General features: G+C 51.3%; 1 protein-coding gene across 1 annotated transcript in view; it reads left to right on the top strand.

Annotated features, from left to right (window-relative positions):
• The window catches only part of PROSER2 (proline and serine rich 2), a 28,855-nt gene extending 25,008 nt beyond the window's left edge, over positions 1-3,847 (top strand). The window contains exons 2-3 of the mRNA XM_060245940.1: positions 327-567; positions 2,146-3,847. Coding sequence (XP_060101923.1) covers positions 327-567; positions 2,146-3,176 — 1,272 coding nt within the window. The 3' untranslated portion in view covers positions 3,177-3,847. The remainder of the gene's footprint in view (positions 1-326; positions 568-2,145) is intronic.
• Positions 3,848-15,923: the final 12,076 nt, after the last annotated feature.

Genomic DNA, 15,923 nt, shown 5'->3' with positions numbered 1-15,923 from the left:
GCTCCTTTGCATATTAGGCCACACGCCCCTGATGTAGCCAATCCTCCAAGAGCTTACAAGGCTCTTTTTTGTAAGCTCTTGGAGGACTGGCTAAATCGGGGTGTGTGTGGCCTAATATGCAAATAAACTCCTGCTAGAATTCCACCCCTGGACAAGATAACGCACAAAATGGACCACCGGTCTGATCTGGCGATCGCTTCTTATCTCTGCCTTCATTCCAGCCGGTGGCGCCGTGCCTGTTTCTTCAAGGACCGTCTGCAAACACTGCACATTTTAGCCTCCTTTATACACAAACATAACCTCTCTGTTTGTTGTTAAAATCCTAGGAGGATGACGAGGCCCTGAGATACCTGAGTCACGAGGAAAAAGATGTCCTCCTCTTCTTCGAAGAAACTATCGATGCCCTGGAGGACGACTTGGAGGAGCAAGGTCTTCGCCGCCACTCTCCAAAGTCAATGCAAGAAATTGCACCCAGCCGTTCGGAGCCTGAAGATATCATAGACTTGGTCCGGCCAGTGCCCGAGAACAGCAGTCGAAACTCTGTTCATAGCCGACACACGGAAGCAGGTGAGTTGACAGCCTAGTGCAGGGGTGGCCAAACTGTGGCTCGGGAGCCACATATGGGTCTTTCACGCATACTGTGTGGCTCTCGGAGCCCTCGCTGCCCCGTCAGCTGGCTTGGAGAAGGCATTTCTCTCTTTAAATCACTGCTCCATACCAAGCCTGCCAGCAGCTTGGAGAATGTATTTAAAGTTAAAGTTGCTTTCTTTCCACCTCCACTTCCCTCCTCCCCATCTGTTTGCCTGCCTTCCTTCCTGCTTGCTGTGTCCTACACTTCCTCCTTACCTCTCTGTGTTGCAGCTGTTAAATATCTGATGCAAGGCCGGATTAACAATTAGACCATGTAGGCCTGCGCCTATGGGACCCCAAGCCTTTAGGGGTCCCGGGCTGGCTCCCCCCCAGACTGGTTCCCCCCCTGCTTGCAGCCCTCCCAGCCTGCACACACAGGCAGCAACTGAGCCACTCCTTGCCCAACTTGCCAGATGCGGCTTCTGCGCCATGTTTGCCTCTCTCTCCCTCTCCCCTACAGCTTTGTCAAGGGGGCTTTTGAGAAGGTGCCTGAAGGCTGCAGCGGGGGCCACGGGTGGCAGGGCAGGTGCTCTGACTCTGAGATAATTTGCGAGATTTTGACTGCCTAGGGGCCTCCATGGGGTTTAATCCGGCACTGATCTGACGTGTATTCTATGTGGCTCTTACATTCGGCAAGTTTGGTCACCCCTGTGTTTCAATCATTTCTCCACACCAAGCCAGCCAGCAGCTTGGAGAATGCATTTAAAGTTAATGTTGCTTTCTTTCCACCTCCACCTCCCTCTCCCCATCTATTTGCCTTCCTTCTTTCCAGCTGTGTCCTACACTTCCTTCCTCCCTGTGTAAGTGTGTGAGAAAGAGTGAGAGAGTGTGTGAGAGTGTGTGTGTGTGTGTGTGAGAGAGAGAGTGTGTGTGAGAGAAAGTGTGTGAGGGTGCATGTGAGTGTGTTTGTCTGCCTCCTAAGGCGGCTATTTTGTGGTTGCACCCACTATCTCATGTCAAAACTCCAAAGGTGCCCATGGGGTTAAAAAGGTTGGGGACGGATATTCCCTCTAAGGTGCAGAGTCTTGTGAGCAAAAATTCTACTTTGTGAGCTACTGGGCATTAAAGTTGTGAGCTGCTGCACAAATTAGTGTGCTCTGGGGTCCTCCTTCCTGAGCTAAGACAAAAAGGTGTGAACTGGAGACTAAAAATCTGTGAGCTAACTCACGCTAACTCAGCTTAGAGGGAACAGTGTTGGGGACCTCTGCATAATGCCTGTGTGCCTCAATGGCAGAGCATCCGTTTGGCACATAGAACGTCCCAAGTTCAATCCCCGGCAAGCAGACCGTAAGGCAGAGAAAGGAAGGATTCCGTATCGGTTGTTGGTGAGTTTTAATGTGTCAGTGATCATTCTTGCATCACAAATGAGCTTAAGCCTGGTTGAAGGTTTCTGGCGGGGTAGAAATGCTAAAATAGATTCGTGCCAACCCCAAAAGTGATGGTAACTAAGCCACATTAGGTGGTGTGTCAAGACAGCTCTGTGACTCTATTTCTGTTGTCTCTTCCCCACCCCAGGCTCGGAGGAGGTTTGGAAACTAGATAAACACCGGCAAGAGTGCAACAGTGCCCCTGACGGGAACGTCCGTGCTGATGCCGTTATCCTTCCTCCGGTTCTCCCGTCAGCCCCTCCGTTGCCCATCTACGAGGGGTATCCCGCTGCAGTTCCTGTGCAGCACCCCAAACTGCTTCGCTCTGTCCCCACTCCGCTTGTGATTGCTCAGAAAATACGCGAGAACCAGGGGGAGGGCAGCCCTTTCTCTCCTGCTTCCCCAAAGGAGAAGAAGTCTGCGGAGAAAAGAACCCCGACTTCTTCGCCGAAGTGCAACGGGGGCCGTTTCTTGGCCTTCAAGCCGTCCCTCCCCCCTCCGACCGCACCCAAGCCCCTAAAGTTCCCCAGCAACATCAGCATCACCAATATGAGCGAAAGAGAGTTCTGCAAAACTATCTCTCGGGCCGCCGTCAACGTCCAGGAACGCAAAGCCCAGGTGTTAGCCAACGTCAACGGCACGGCCTTACTGATCAGCGAGCTGGAAGAGAGACTTCAGAAGCACGAATTCTCGAGTCCCGTGAGATGTTCGTCCGTAAGGGACTCGTCTTCGGAGCAAGCGAGGCACGAAGCGTTGAGTAAACTAGGCCTGGTGGAAGAAGCTTTGGTTCAGGCGGAGTCTGAACCAGAGAAATCGCCGAGTGTTCCTGTGCCAAAGGAAGAAGGGCCCGGAGAACCGCCGGCTCTGTCCAACGGCTATCGAAACATCCACAACATCTTAAAGCGAGAGCCCCACCCGTTCCCCAGCGTGAGCAAAACCGTGGCGTTCAAACCGGATGCTCCTCTTGCGGAGAGCAAGCTCGTTCGACAGAGCACCACCAAGAGCTTTTACGACCACAGGCAGCCGGATTTCGCCCTGGAGATAAGGAAGAGGTCCGGCTCGCTCCCCAGGCCCTCTGGACTGAGACCCCAAGGCGTAACCGTACAGTTCTCCGGCCGCGGCTCCACAGAAGAAGCTAGGAGGGAGGCGCTGCGGAAACTGGGACTACTGAAGGAGTAGCTGAAGGGGAGTGATAGAACGAAGCCAAACTTTATGCCCTGACAGACTGTTTCCAGTGAGACCCCAGGACAAGTCTCTTTCCAGTGTGGGAAATATTAGATCCGGGGATGGTTTGGCCCTTTGACTGGGAAGGTTCCCGACAGGCTGCTGCTGTGGGAGGTGGCTGGTGGCGGCAGTGGAACTTCAACAGCCGCTTTGTTTGGGCTCGGCTACAATGACAATACATGTAACCATGCTTGCTATCCGTGAGCTAGGCCTGAGCACCACAATGCTGCCAGCTCCATTAGGGTTCCTTTTGGGCCATTCCAGCTTCCTGATGCAACTCCCGTTAACTATCATCGGGCCACAAGTACTCATGTTTGGATTTTGTCAATGGCTTTCCTTCTGACAAGCGACCGAATCATTTATCGACTCTTCCTTTAGGATGTCAGAAGGACTCTGTATCCCACTTGGAGGCCAGAAAGTGCCCCCCCCACTCCCCGTTAATGAAGTTTAATGTTGCAGTATTCACTTTGGAGGTTGCACGGTCGGCGAATACATCCTTGCACAAACGGGTTTCTTTCCTGGGACGCCGATGATAATGAAGCCAAGAATGGACTAAAACTGAATTCTATAGGGATAAATATTTACCGAAGAGAGGTCAACCTAGACAGTAAAGCTGCTATCTCCGATCGTTGCATGCTTCTCTAAAAAAAAAAAACCCTATCGGACGCCTTCCCATACCCCTGTGCCTTCCCTTCCGCTGTAGACCAGCCGGCAGGAATATGATATGCAATAAGTTGTTAAGAATCAGTGCCAACAAAATTGCTGTTTGGCGTCTCTCTGGAGGGGGCTGTTCCATTCAACAGCTTTACGACCAGGAGGGGGTTCTTCTGAGTTGTTATTTTGCCTACGCAGCAAGGTTGTCGAAACAGCAAGACCGGTGTATTGCCTCTGCCCGGGGCTTTTTTGTTGTTGTTGCAGGAGCTCCTTTGCATATTAGATCACTCCCCCCCTGATGTAGCCAATCCTCCGAGCGCTTACAGGGCTGTTCTTACAGGGCCTACTGTAAACTCTTGGAGGATTGGCTATGCGAGGGATGGGCAGCCTACTATGCAAAGGAGTTCCTGCTACACAAAAAGCCCCGTCTCTGACCACAAGAGAGATCCTTCCCACCCCACCCTATAGAGGCAAGGGCACAGAAGTATCTTCAGTAAAATCTAGATCCCCTTCTGTGCTGCTTCAGTGCCAAGCCTGGCATTGCTGTGCCATGGATTGTGGCCAGGGCGTTCGTTTCCTCTAATCCTCACCTTCAGGCTTTTAACAATCCAGTCCTTCCTCTAGCACTTCTGGGGGAAACACACAGGGGTGAGGATGTGCCCACATATGCACTGAGCAAGGGCAAGTAAAGCTGAGAAGATGAATGTTCCAGGAGCAATGCAGTGCACCCAGAGGGGTGGCAAAGGGCATGAAACCTGGGCGTCTTGGTCCCCGGGAGTGAAAATTTAAACCCCCTTGGTTTGGTTTTTTTAAAAATAGTATTTTAAGAATTGTTCCCCTATTTTAAAATTCTAATATGGGAGCTGGAGTCACTTCATAGGGAGCCAGTTCCAGACTGGAAAAAGGAATCTGAACTTTGTGGGGAGGGGTGTGGAGAGTTTTTTTCTTGCAAGCTGATTTCCCACGAGCCTTACGCCACCTCACGCTCCTCTTCTCTGCGGGGCTTCCGTTGGATTTCACACTGTCTGCCCCGGGGCTGCAACTAGCTTTGTCTTTTTCGTGTGGCAAACAAGATCCTCTAAAAACCAGTTTCTGTTTCTTCCAACGGAAGCTCCGCAGAGAAGAGGAGCATGAGAGCGGCGTATGGCTAGTGGGAAATCAGTGATGGAGTTCTTTCCTGTGCAGCAGGTAACTTCTGGTTGGTTTTGTGGGTGGTTGGGGCTACAAATGGGCGCATGATTTTTCTCGCAATCAATGCATACAAAGTGGTGTTGGCTGTTAAAGTGGACTGCTAGGAAGCAGGGGGTTTGCAAACTATCACCTTCAAGATCTTCTGTTAGCCTTTCTTTGTGCCCGATGTGAAAACACCCGGATGAGTGTTCGTCCCGTCTGGTGAAAGCCACCTTCATGAATTTTGCCGTAGTGTTTGATTGGAAATCAAATCATGGCATGATTAAGTTTGTCTAAATCAACAGGCGTCCATTCTAAACATCCCCTACAGTTGCAGAGTCCATTTCCACATGCACACCCCAATCGAATCATGGCATAGTGAAGTCTGACTAAATCCATAGGGACCCATTCTCAACATTCCCGATAGTCACAAAGTTCATTTCCACCACTCCCAGTTGAGTCATGGCATTATTAAGTTGGTCTAAATCATTAGGACCTGATTCTCAATATTCCCTATGGTTACAAAGTTTATTTTAACCACCCCCAGTTGAATCATGGCAATATTAAGTTTGTCTAAATGAGTAGGACCTGATTCTCAATATTCAGTTACAATGTTCGTTTCCACCACTCCCGATCAAATCATGGCAATTTTTAATTTGTCTAAATCAATAGGAACTAAGTCTCAACATTCCCTACAGTTCCGTTTTCACTGCCCCACGTGTTGAGAACACTCTTGCTTTAAAGTTCTGCAAAACACCTGCTGGATGATATATAGGCTGCTTCAGAGGGCATTAGAAACATCTCGGAGATAGAATGTCATCTTGCGTTTCCATTACTCCTCTCTAGGTCAGTATTGTCAACCCCGTCTGGCATGGCTGTACAATATCACAGAGTACTTTCCCCGCCCCTGCTCTCCCAAATCGAGGGCTTTTTTTTGTAGCAGGAACTCCTTTGCATATTAGGCCGCACCCCCCCACCCCCATGTAGCCAATCCTCCAAGAGCTTACCGTAGGCCCTGTACTAAGAGCCCTGTAAGCTCTGAGAGGATTGGCTACATCAGGGGTGTGTGGCCTAATATGCAAAGGAGTTCCTGCTACAACAAAAAGCCCCGCTCGAATCCTTTCCTTGGAGATGCCAAGGATTGAACCTGGGACCTTCTGCATGCCAAGCAGGGGTTCTGCGACTGGGCTATGCTGGCGGACCGGGCGAAAGCACCAGGCAAAAGATCCAACGTGCGGGTGAAAAAACCGTTCCGTGAGATTTGCGCAGGGCTCCGTGCTGCGTAAAGTGCTTGGCTATAAATTGGTTCTTCTTTTGATTAGCATCCCAACGGATTCGCTAAATTGGCTGCAAGTCAGTTTTCTCTACTGGCCGGCCGTGCTCCAAGCTGCCCTCGGGACGCATACAAACTCTTCGCTATGGACTTGCAGCCAAAGCGTCTGTAACTGGACATACTTTCTTCGCTTGTTTATACCCCCCTTCTTCCCATAAAGCGATACCATCGCTTCAGAAATCAGCTGACTTCCATTCAAAATGATTCGGAGATAAGGCCACGAATGGGGAGGGGAAGGTTTTATAGCGCCACGCCTTCTTTTGTATTATCAACGCTCTAACTGCCACTGTGACTCCTGTCTTCTGTTTAAAAGCGTCTCTGGAAACCGCTGCAGGTTAGACCTCGTACAGGAAAATGTTGTGAAGGAACTTCTTATTTCGTAACTTGCCTCCCAAGTTCATTCTTTATTATATTACTCATTGGAAAGGATAGTATTTAATCTGCTTACCTCGTTAAAAATGGAGTATACTTGGACTTGTTTACGTGAAGGGATCTTTTTGAGAGTGCTAAAAGACGTTTGTGAAATTTCCTCATGTTATGTCCCGAGATGCTTGCCGCATCCACCGATTTAAATAAAAGTACGACCTGTCTCGCTTTCAGCTTGGGCTTTTGATCTGATCTTTAAGCAAGCTCTGTGGCATAGGGATGCCAACCTCCAGATGGGACCAGGGGATTCCCTAGAATCATGTCCACAGTCCACACTCATCTCCAGACCGCAGAGATCAGTTCCTCTGGAGATAGATGCTTTGAACTTGGACTGCATGACATTATATACCAGCAAGGTCCCACCCTGACCTGGAATAGCCCAGCAAGCCTGATCTCATCAGATATTGGAAGCAAAGCAGGGTTGACTCTGGCAAGTACATGGGTGGGAGACCTCCTTGGAATACCAGAAGTCAGGAAGGCAGGGGCAGGCTTTATTCAGCTACCTCCATGCCCGCAGTAGGGGTCAGTCACCAGAGGTTGCCATGACATCCAGGTGCACACACACACTCATACATACATACACATAAAAAATACAAAATATACCATTGGGGTCCCCACCTCTCCCTATCCTCCAGTCCCAGTGGCCAGTGGAACCAGGCAACCCAAGGCATACACCACAAGGAAGCTTTCTGAGAATCCCATTTCTCTCTCTCTCTCGCGCGCACACACACTCATACTCTCTCTCTCTCTCACACACACACACATATTCTCTCTCACACACACACACACTCACTCACTCTCACACATACTCTTTCTCATACACACTCTCACATATATACTCTTTCTCACATACTCACACTCACTCTCTCACACATACTCTTTCTCACACACACGCTCACTCTCACACATACTCTCTGTCTCTTTCTCACACTCTCACACATATACTCTCTCACACACACACATATATTCTTTCTTTCTCACACACTTGCACACACACTCACACATATACTCTTTCTTTCACACACTCACCTTCTCACACATATATCTCTTTCTCTCACACACACATACTCTCTGTCTCTTTCTTTCTCACACACACTCACTCACTCTTTCTCTCACCAACACTCACACACACACTCTCTCTCACACATATACTCTCTCAAAAATAAGTTTCTAGTCCATGTGGGTTGTGAATTTCCAAGGACCAAGGCTTTTTTTGTAGCAGGAACTCTTTTGCATAGTAAGCCACACCCCTCTTATGTGGCCGATCCTCCAAGAGCTTGCAGGGCTCTTCTTACAGGGCCTACTGTAAACTCTTGGAGGGTTGGCGACATTAAGGGTGGGTGTGGCCTAATATGCAAAGGAGTTCCTGCTGCAAAAAAATCCCTGCTAAGGACAAAAACCAAGCACGCCTTGTGATATAAGGCCATGAATGGGGCAGCTTGTTTTTGAGTCCCCTTCAAGACCCAAATGGTACCCCAGTGCTGCGTAGAGAGAGTATGGGCTAGCGATGAAACTACTGGGCTGGGATCAGGGTTCAGAACCCCGCTGTGCTGTAGAAGCCTTTTGGGTGACCTTGGGCAAGTCACACACATGCAGCCTAACCCATCTCACAGGGTTGTGGTGAAAGCTGAACTGGGAAAGGAGAACTGCTTGTGCTTTCCTGAGCTCCTTGCAAGAGAAGCAAGCAGGGGAGGGGGGGAACATACATGACTGGGAGCAGTGCTGATTTTGAACGAGTCTCAAAAGACCTTTCTGATAAAGCATCAGATGAGGGAAGTCTGTCTTTTGTTCAAAACAAAGGGTTGTAATTTTTTTTTGGGGGGGGGAACCCCAGGATGCTAGACAATACCTGAAGTAGCTCTTAGAGCATTGCCTGAATCTTATGGTGACCCTGTGGGGTTTTCAAGGCAAGAGACATTCAGAGGTGGTTGGTTATCCCCTGCTTCCGCATTGTGGCTCTCGACATCCTTAGTGGCAGGCCTTGAATTCAGCAGGAGCTCCCAGGAGCACAGGGGTTCCCCCTCCTCCCCACCTACCTACCTTGTCCATTGAATAGCAGGTGCAGCTGCATAACAATCCCTGGATGAGGAGAGCGGGCAGCCAGCCAGCCACCAGGAGCTTTGCCACGCCCCCAGCAGCCCTCATTAAACCCTGGAGAAGCCCACACCACCCTTTCTCTCCACTTCTGCTGTGATATTGGGCGGCAGGTGGCTTGCTGGCCTTTTGACTGGGTGAGGGAGGCAGTCAAGGAGAGCCCTGGGCGAGCGAGGCCTGCTTGGTCTGGCTGGATCTCCCAGGGCTCTCCCTTCTTGTGGGTTGCTTTTGGCTGGGGGAGGGGCATATGCTAATGAGCTCCACCACCTATTTTTCTACAAAACGACCCTTGCCATGCTAGAAGGAGACTTTTTAAAAAAACAAAAGTTGGGGGAAACAATGCCTATAAAACCAGCATAGGGAAAGGTTAGGGAATCATTTTTTTTTTGCCTCAGTGGCAGAAGGAAACACACATGTACCATATAAATCACTGACCATGTTTTGTATCGTTATGCATCTCTCTTTGCCTTGTCACCACAGTTAGTAAATACAGCTCCTACAAAGAGCTATGAAACTAAGGGAGAACTTTGCACTCAGAGGCTGACTGAGCTCCTGATGCTATGTACACTTATTTGAGAGTAAGCCTGGATTAAGTTCCTCCTCATCCTCTGGAATCCCCACAATATGTGTGAAAGCCATATGCAGCTCCTGAACCACAGTTTGGCCACCCCTCCTTTCAGAGTTGTCCCTGAAAGGGCAGCTGCTGTGAGAGCTCTCTCAGCCTCACCTACCTCACAGGGTGTCTGTTGTGGGGGAAGGAAATTCTGCTCTGAGATTCTGATTCAGAGAGAAGGGCAGGGTACAAATCTGCTGTCTTCTTCTGGGCACTAGGTTTAGTCTGTCCTGAACCTAGTGCCCAGAAGAAGAAGACAGCAGATTTATACCCCGCCCTTCTCTCTGAATCAGAGTCTCGAAGCGGTTTACAATCTCCTTTATCTCCTTCCCCCACAACAGACACCTTGTGAGGTAAGTGGGGCTGAGAGAGCTCTCGCAGCAGCTGCCCTTTCAGGGGCAACTCCTACGATAGCTATGGCTGACCCAAGGCCATTCCAGCAGCTGCAAGTGGAGGAGTGGGGAATCAAACCCGGTTCTCTCAGATAAGAAAACGCACACTTAACCACAATACCAACTGGTTCTCACTGGATGTCCTTAAGATCTTCTTCGTGGTCTCTGTGCAGTCCCACACATGGGTCTTGCCGCAGGCAACGGATCCATACCTCGGAGCTCCAATAGCTCGCCTATAACGTCTTTTGGCGCGCTTTCCTCCCGCTCTGGGGAGCAGGCAGCGACCGCGCATGCCTGGAGCGGGGGGAGAGCGCCCATTCCACTCAGTTTCTTTCCTACCGCCGCCCGGACAACACCTTCCTCGCTGCGTTCCTCCTTAGCTCGTCCATTACCTCATCCTTTCGACCTTTTTTCTTCACCTGGTATCGTATCTCTTTTTCTTATATCTTCTCCTTTCGTCCCGAAAAATCAAAAAAAAAAAAAACCGTTTCTGCGCTATCTTTCCCCTTTTCTCCCTTCCCCCCCCTCCCTTGTCCGGAGCGCATGGAAGGGAAAGTTACCTTCAAAAAGTGCACGCGCTGTGGGACCAAAATCCCTTCTTCAGACGGCCACAGCCACTGCCTTTTTTGCTTGGGGGAATCTCACCGAGTCGACTCCTGCCCTCATTGTGCGAACTTCGGAAAGCAGGCCCGGAAAAACCGTGCGGCAAGGCTCCGGAGTTTCCTGATTGAGTTGTCCCTAAGGGCTATGCCCGCGTCGGACTCGCCGCCTCCCCAACAACAAGCGGGAGATTCGGCCTCTACGGACGTGTCTCTCTCAAAACAGAAGCACAAGTCCGATAAAAAGTCATCGAAGCACGCCGAGACCGGCCATAAGGCTTCGAAGAAATCGCGCCATTTGGAATCTACGGATCCGGCGCACAAAAAATCTCGTCATTCCGGATCGGCCGATTCGGCTCCGAGGAAACTCCACTCGCACTCGGCTCCTAAGAAGCCTCAGGCTCCAATTTCGACATCGACGTCTATGGATCCTGCGGCTCCAACACAACCCGCTCTTCCGCCTGAGTTGTCGGCTCCGTCGGACGTCATCACCGATATGCCCCAACTGACACCTCAATCTTCCACAGCAGTGGAGGTTATACCAGTCCACTCTCGTTCGCCTTCGGTGCACAGTGTGGTCCCGACCGACTTTCTAGAACCCGATCTCACCACCGAGTCTACCCAGACCTACCTTAAACCTCCGCTTCGGATCGGATCCTTCCGAGACATCGGGATTTCTCCCCTGTATAAGGACTTCCGAGACATCGGGATTTCTCCCCTGTACAAGGACTCGGCCGCTCAGGCCTCAAACAAAGGTCGCTCTCGTTCACCCTCACGTCGAGCCCGTTCCCGGTCGCCGCCTCTCAAGGGCCGCTCCAGATCGCCACGTGGGCGCCGAGACTCCGACTCCTCGGATTATTATCGCGACTACTATGCCACTCCCAGATACGACCGTCACTACTCTCGTTTCCATCGTCCTTCTCGGTCTCCATCTCTGGAGGGTTCAGGTTATTCCCCGTACCGCTACGGGGACTCTCCTAGACCCCGTGATCGACTCCGTGACTTCTCTCGACGACTCCGCGATTCTCCACGGGCTCGTGGTTTCGACCGTGATCTCTCTTCTCCTCGACCCCGTGATTACTCTCGAGATCGGATCCGAGAGCCACGGCCCCGTGGTTTCGACCGTGACCTTTCTTCTCGATCCCGCGATCAAGATCGGACCCGAGAACATGATTATCCTCAACATCGGATCCGAGAGCCTGATTACTCTCGCTATTCCCCTCGACTCCGTGATAGGCTTCGGGAATGCGTACTTCACTCCGATCTACAGCGATCCCGGGACCACTACCAGGCAGAGGACGCTAGACCGCGCACCCCATCAGCCTCGGCCTCGATTGCTCCTCCGGTCTCCACTCCTACAGACCAACCTGCTCAGACAGTGAAGCCTAAGACCGTTCCTTCGGACCCGATCCGGCCTCCACATCCTCCTTCGGGTGAGGATTCCCGTTCCGACCCTGAATCCTCAGCATCGTCAGACTCCGAGGACCGTCCTGACTCGGTAGTCTCGGACTCGGTACCACAGCCCCGACTCTCTCCATCAGATGCGTCCAAGGCCTATCTCCATCTAATCACCACCATGGCCGAAGCCCTTAACATTACTCTTCCGTCGGACTCACCTAAGGTTTCTGACGTTGTACACGACCTCGTGCAAACGGACTTTCCACCTGGCTCATTGCTTCCTATGCTTCCGGTGCACCTCGAAGGCCTCCGCGAAACCTGGGACAAACCTGCCTCGGTCCCACCAACCGCTAAACGCTTTGACTCTCTCTACAGAGTTCACACTCCTGAGGCTAAATTTCTTGCTTCTCATCCGGCACCCAACTCTGTTATTGTGCACTCAGCCACTAAGGCTAAGCCATCCAGACATCCGACACCTCCGGACCGTGAAGGCAGGAAATTAGACACCCTGGCCAGGAAGATATTCAACCTTGCCTCCACAAATTCTAAACTGAACAATTATTTAGCCTACTTTTCGGCTTATGTCTTCAACTTGGCCAACCAATTTACGCTTCTTATTCCCGCCCTTCCTGAACCCTCCCAAAGAACGGCCTCCGGCTTAGTATCAGAGCTGTCTAGAGTGTCGAAGCAACAGATCAACACCATACGCCATGCTGTCTCCTGCTCTTCCAGGGTCTTTGCGTCCTCTGTTACCTTACGTCGCCACGCCTGGCTAAGGTCCACGAATTTACAACCGGACATTAAACAAAAGATCGAAGACCTCCCCTTCGATGGCCTCGGCCTTTTCCATGCTTCTACTGACGAGGTCCTCGCCTCGGTGGATGACGGCCGCAAGCGTGCTAAGCGCTTGGGAGTCTCCCAACCATTCTCCCAGCAATCCAACCGTGCTAAGCCCTGGAGACCATCATTTCAAAGGCGTCAAAGGTCACCTAAGCGTACTGATTTCTGGAAGAGAAAGACTGGCCAGCAGAAACCTCAGTTTCAACAAAGGCCGCGGTCACAACAGCCTAAAAAGTCCTCCCTTCCTTCTAAACAGTCTCTTTGACTTTCCCGAACCGTTTCTCCACACACGTCTGTCACCATTCCTTCCCACTTGGAACTCGATAACAACCGACTCCTGGGTGCTGACCATCGTGCGTCTAGGTTACGCAATCGAGTTCATTTCTCCACCTCGCCACCACTATTTCATAGCTACCCCTCAGTCTTCTCTCCTCCGTCAGGAGATTCTGGACTTGCTCCACAAGGAAGCCATAGAGCCCGTTCCCCCCCTACATCGGGGGACAGGCTTCTATTCAAGATACTTCCTAGTTCCCAAGAGGGATGGAGGAAGGCGTCCCATTCTGGATCTAAGGAAGCTCAACAAGCACATCGCATACAGGAAGTTCAGAATGATCTCCCTGCAGTCCATCCTGCCCCTTATTCCCAGGAATTCCTGGATGGCTTCCCTAGATCTTCAGGACGCTTACTTCCACGTGACCATTCGACCTCAACATTGGAAGTATCTGCGGTTTGCCATGGGCCGGGACCACTACCAATATGTGTCCCTACCTTTCGGCCTTTCCACTGCGCCCCGCGTGTTCACCAAGTGCATGGCGGTTGTGGCAGCTGCGCTTCGCACTCGGAACATCCCAGTCTTCCCATACATCGACGACTGGCTTCTTGTGGCCCCGACACAACAGCAATTGGAACACAACCTCGACATAGCTCTCACTCTTCTGAGCTCCCTGGGCCTTCGCGTGAATGTATCAAAATCGCACCTCACACCTACCCAGGACCTCAAGTTTATAGGCGCCCTTCTCTGCACCTCCCTGCATCGAGCCTTTCTCCCCGAGGATCGGGCACACACTATCATTGCCCTAGCCAAGTCAGTTCAACAACAACCTCGTCAGTCTGCGTTCACAATCCAACGCCTGCTGGGCCTTATGGCCGCTACTACATCTGTCCTTCATTTTGCCAGACTGCGAATGCGACAACTACAGATCTGGTTTGTTCGAGCCTACCACCCTCAAACGCAACCGCAAGCTGTTCTGCTCACTGTTCCACAGAGAGCGCTTCTATCTCTCACGTGGTGGACTGTACCCAACAATCTCCTCGAGGGCAAGCCGTTTCTACCGACTTCCCCGACGGCCACAATAACAACAGATGCCTCCAAGTGGGGATGGGGAGCCCACCTAGAGGACAAAACTGTCAGAGGGCTTTGGACGACCGCCGAGAGCCTCATGCATATAAACTGCTTAGAACTGATTGCGGTGCACAGAGCTCTTCAATCATTTCTCCCACTAATAAGGGGCCAGCATGTTCAGATCTCTACGGACAATATGGCAACTGTTTATTACATAAACAAGCAAGGGGGCACCAGATCCCTCCGTCTCTGCCGTATAGCTGTACTGCTCTGGGAATGGTGTGTCAAGCACAACATATTCATGACTGCCATTCATCTTCCCGGTGTGGAGAATATTTTGGCCGACTCCCTCAGCAGGATTCGCAGAGACGACCACGAATGGTCCATCAATCCGACCTACCTTCGGCGCATCTTCCGTTGCTTCGGAACACCCCAGGTGGACGCCTTTGCATCCAGGGACAATGCCAAGTGTCCTCAGTTTTATTGCAGGAGGGGCAACGACGCATTTCTGCACAACTGGACAGGTCCCCTTCACTACTTCTTTCCACCGACCCCCCTTCTGACGCGTGTGCTGGTGAAAATAGCTCGGGATGGCACAGACTGCATCCTCATTGCGCCATGGTGGCCTCGGCAACCGTGGTTCACGAGGCTGCTTCAACTGTCACGCCACACTTACTGCCGGCTTCCTCCTGCGGGCGACCTCCTTTCTCAAGCCAACGGTCAGGTTCTTCATCACAACCCTCGAGTCCTGGCCCTGGCTGCATGGAGAATACATCCACCTACCTCTCAACAGAGGTAGCCAATATCATCCTCAACGCAAGAAAGCCTTCCACGAGACTTTCTTATCAGCGTAAATGGAAGCGCTTCTGTTCCTTTGCGACATCTTCTCATCTGCAGCCGGAAACGGCTCCACTTAACCTAATCCTGGACTACCTGCTTTCTCTACAGAAATCGGGACTCTGTTATTCCTCCTTGAAAGTTCACCTCTCTGCAGTTTCTGCTTTCCACAATCCGATTGATGGCAAGACTGTGTTCTCCCATCCTTTATCAAAGTCCTTTCTTAAGGGCATGTTGCACCTCAACCCACCTGTTAAGCCCTTTGTTCCGACTTGGAGTTTATCGTTAGTCCTTTCCTGCCTGATGAGAGCCCCTTTTGAGCCTATGGCCACCATAGACCTCAACCTTCTTTCCTGGAAGACAGCATTACTCGTAGCCCTTACCTCGGGCAAACGGGCAAGTGACTTATGCGCCTTCCGCTGCGATCCTCCCTACACCATTTTCCACAAGGACAAAGTTGTTTTGCGTCCGGACCCTGCGTTCCTGCCTAAGGTTGTCTCCCAGTTCCACCTATCAACCTCAACTTCTCTACCAACCTTTTTCTCCAACCCATCCGACCAGGGACAACGAGCCCTACATTCCTTGGACGTTAGAAGGGCTTTATCCTTCTACCTTGACCGTACACAACCTTTCCGTAAGGACCCTAACCTGTTTGTGGCCTATGGAAACCCTCACAAGGGTCTTAAAATTTCTACCCAACGTCTGTCGAAGTGGGTAGTCAGTGCCATCAGGTTGTGCTATGAACTGGCTAAACAGCCTTTGCCCGAAGGCCTTAAGGCCCACTCTACTAGAGCGGTCTCGACGTCTTCGGCCTTTCTGCAAGGCGTTTCTCTAGAGGACATTTGTGCGGCTGCATCCTGGTCCTCTCCATCCACGTTCGTCTCCCATTATGCGCTGGACGTTCGTGCGAGACGTGACACCTCCTTCGGTCAAGCGGTCCTCAGATCCATCTTCCACTGAAGCCAGGGGTGAGTGCATCCGCTTCCATCTTTATGCTGCATACC

Source organism: Heteronotia binoei, chromosome 8 (genome assembly GCF_032191835.1).
Source record: "Heteronotia binoei isolate CCM8104 ecotype False Entrance Well chromosome 8, APGP_CSIRO_Hbin_v1, whole genome shotgun sequence".
NCBI lineage: Eukaryota > Metazoa > Chordata > Lepidosauria > Squamata > Gekkonidae > Heteronotia > Heteronotia binoei.
The sequence above is the reverse complement of the archived record's forward strand: the minus strand, read 5'-3'. Positions and strand labels throughout refer to the sequence as shown.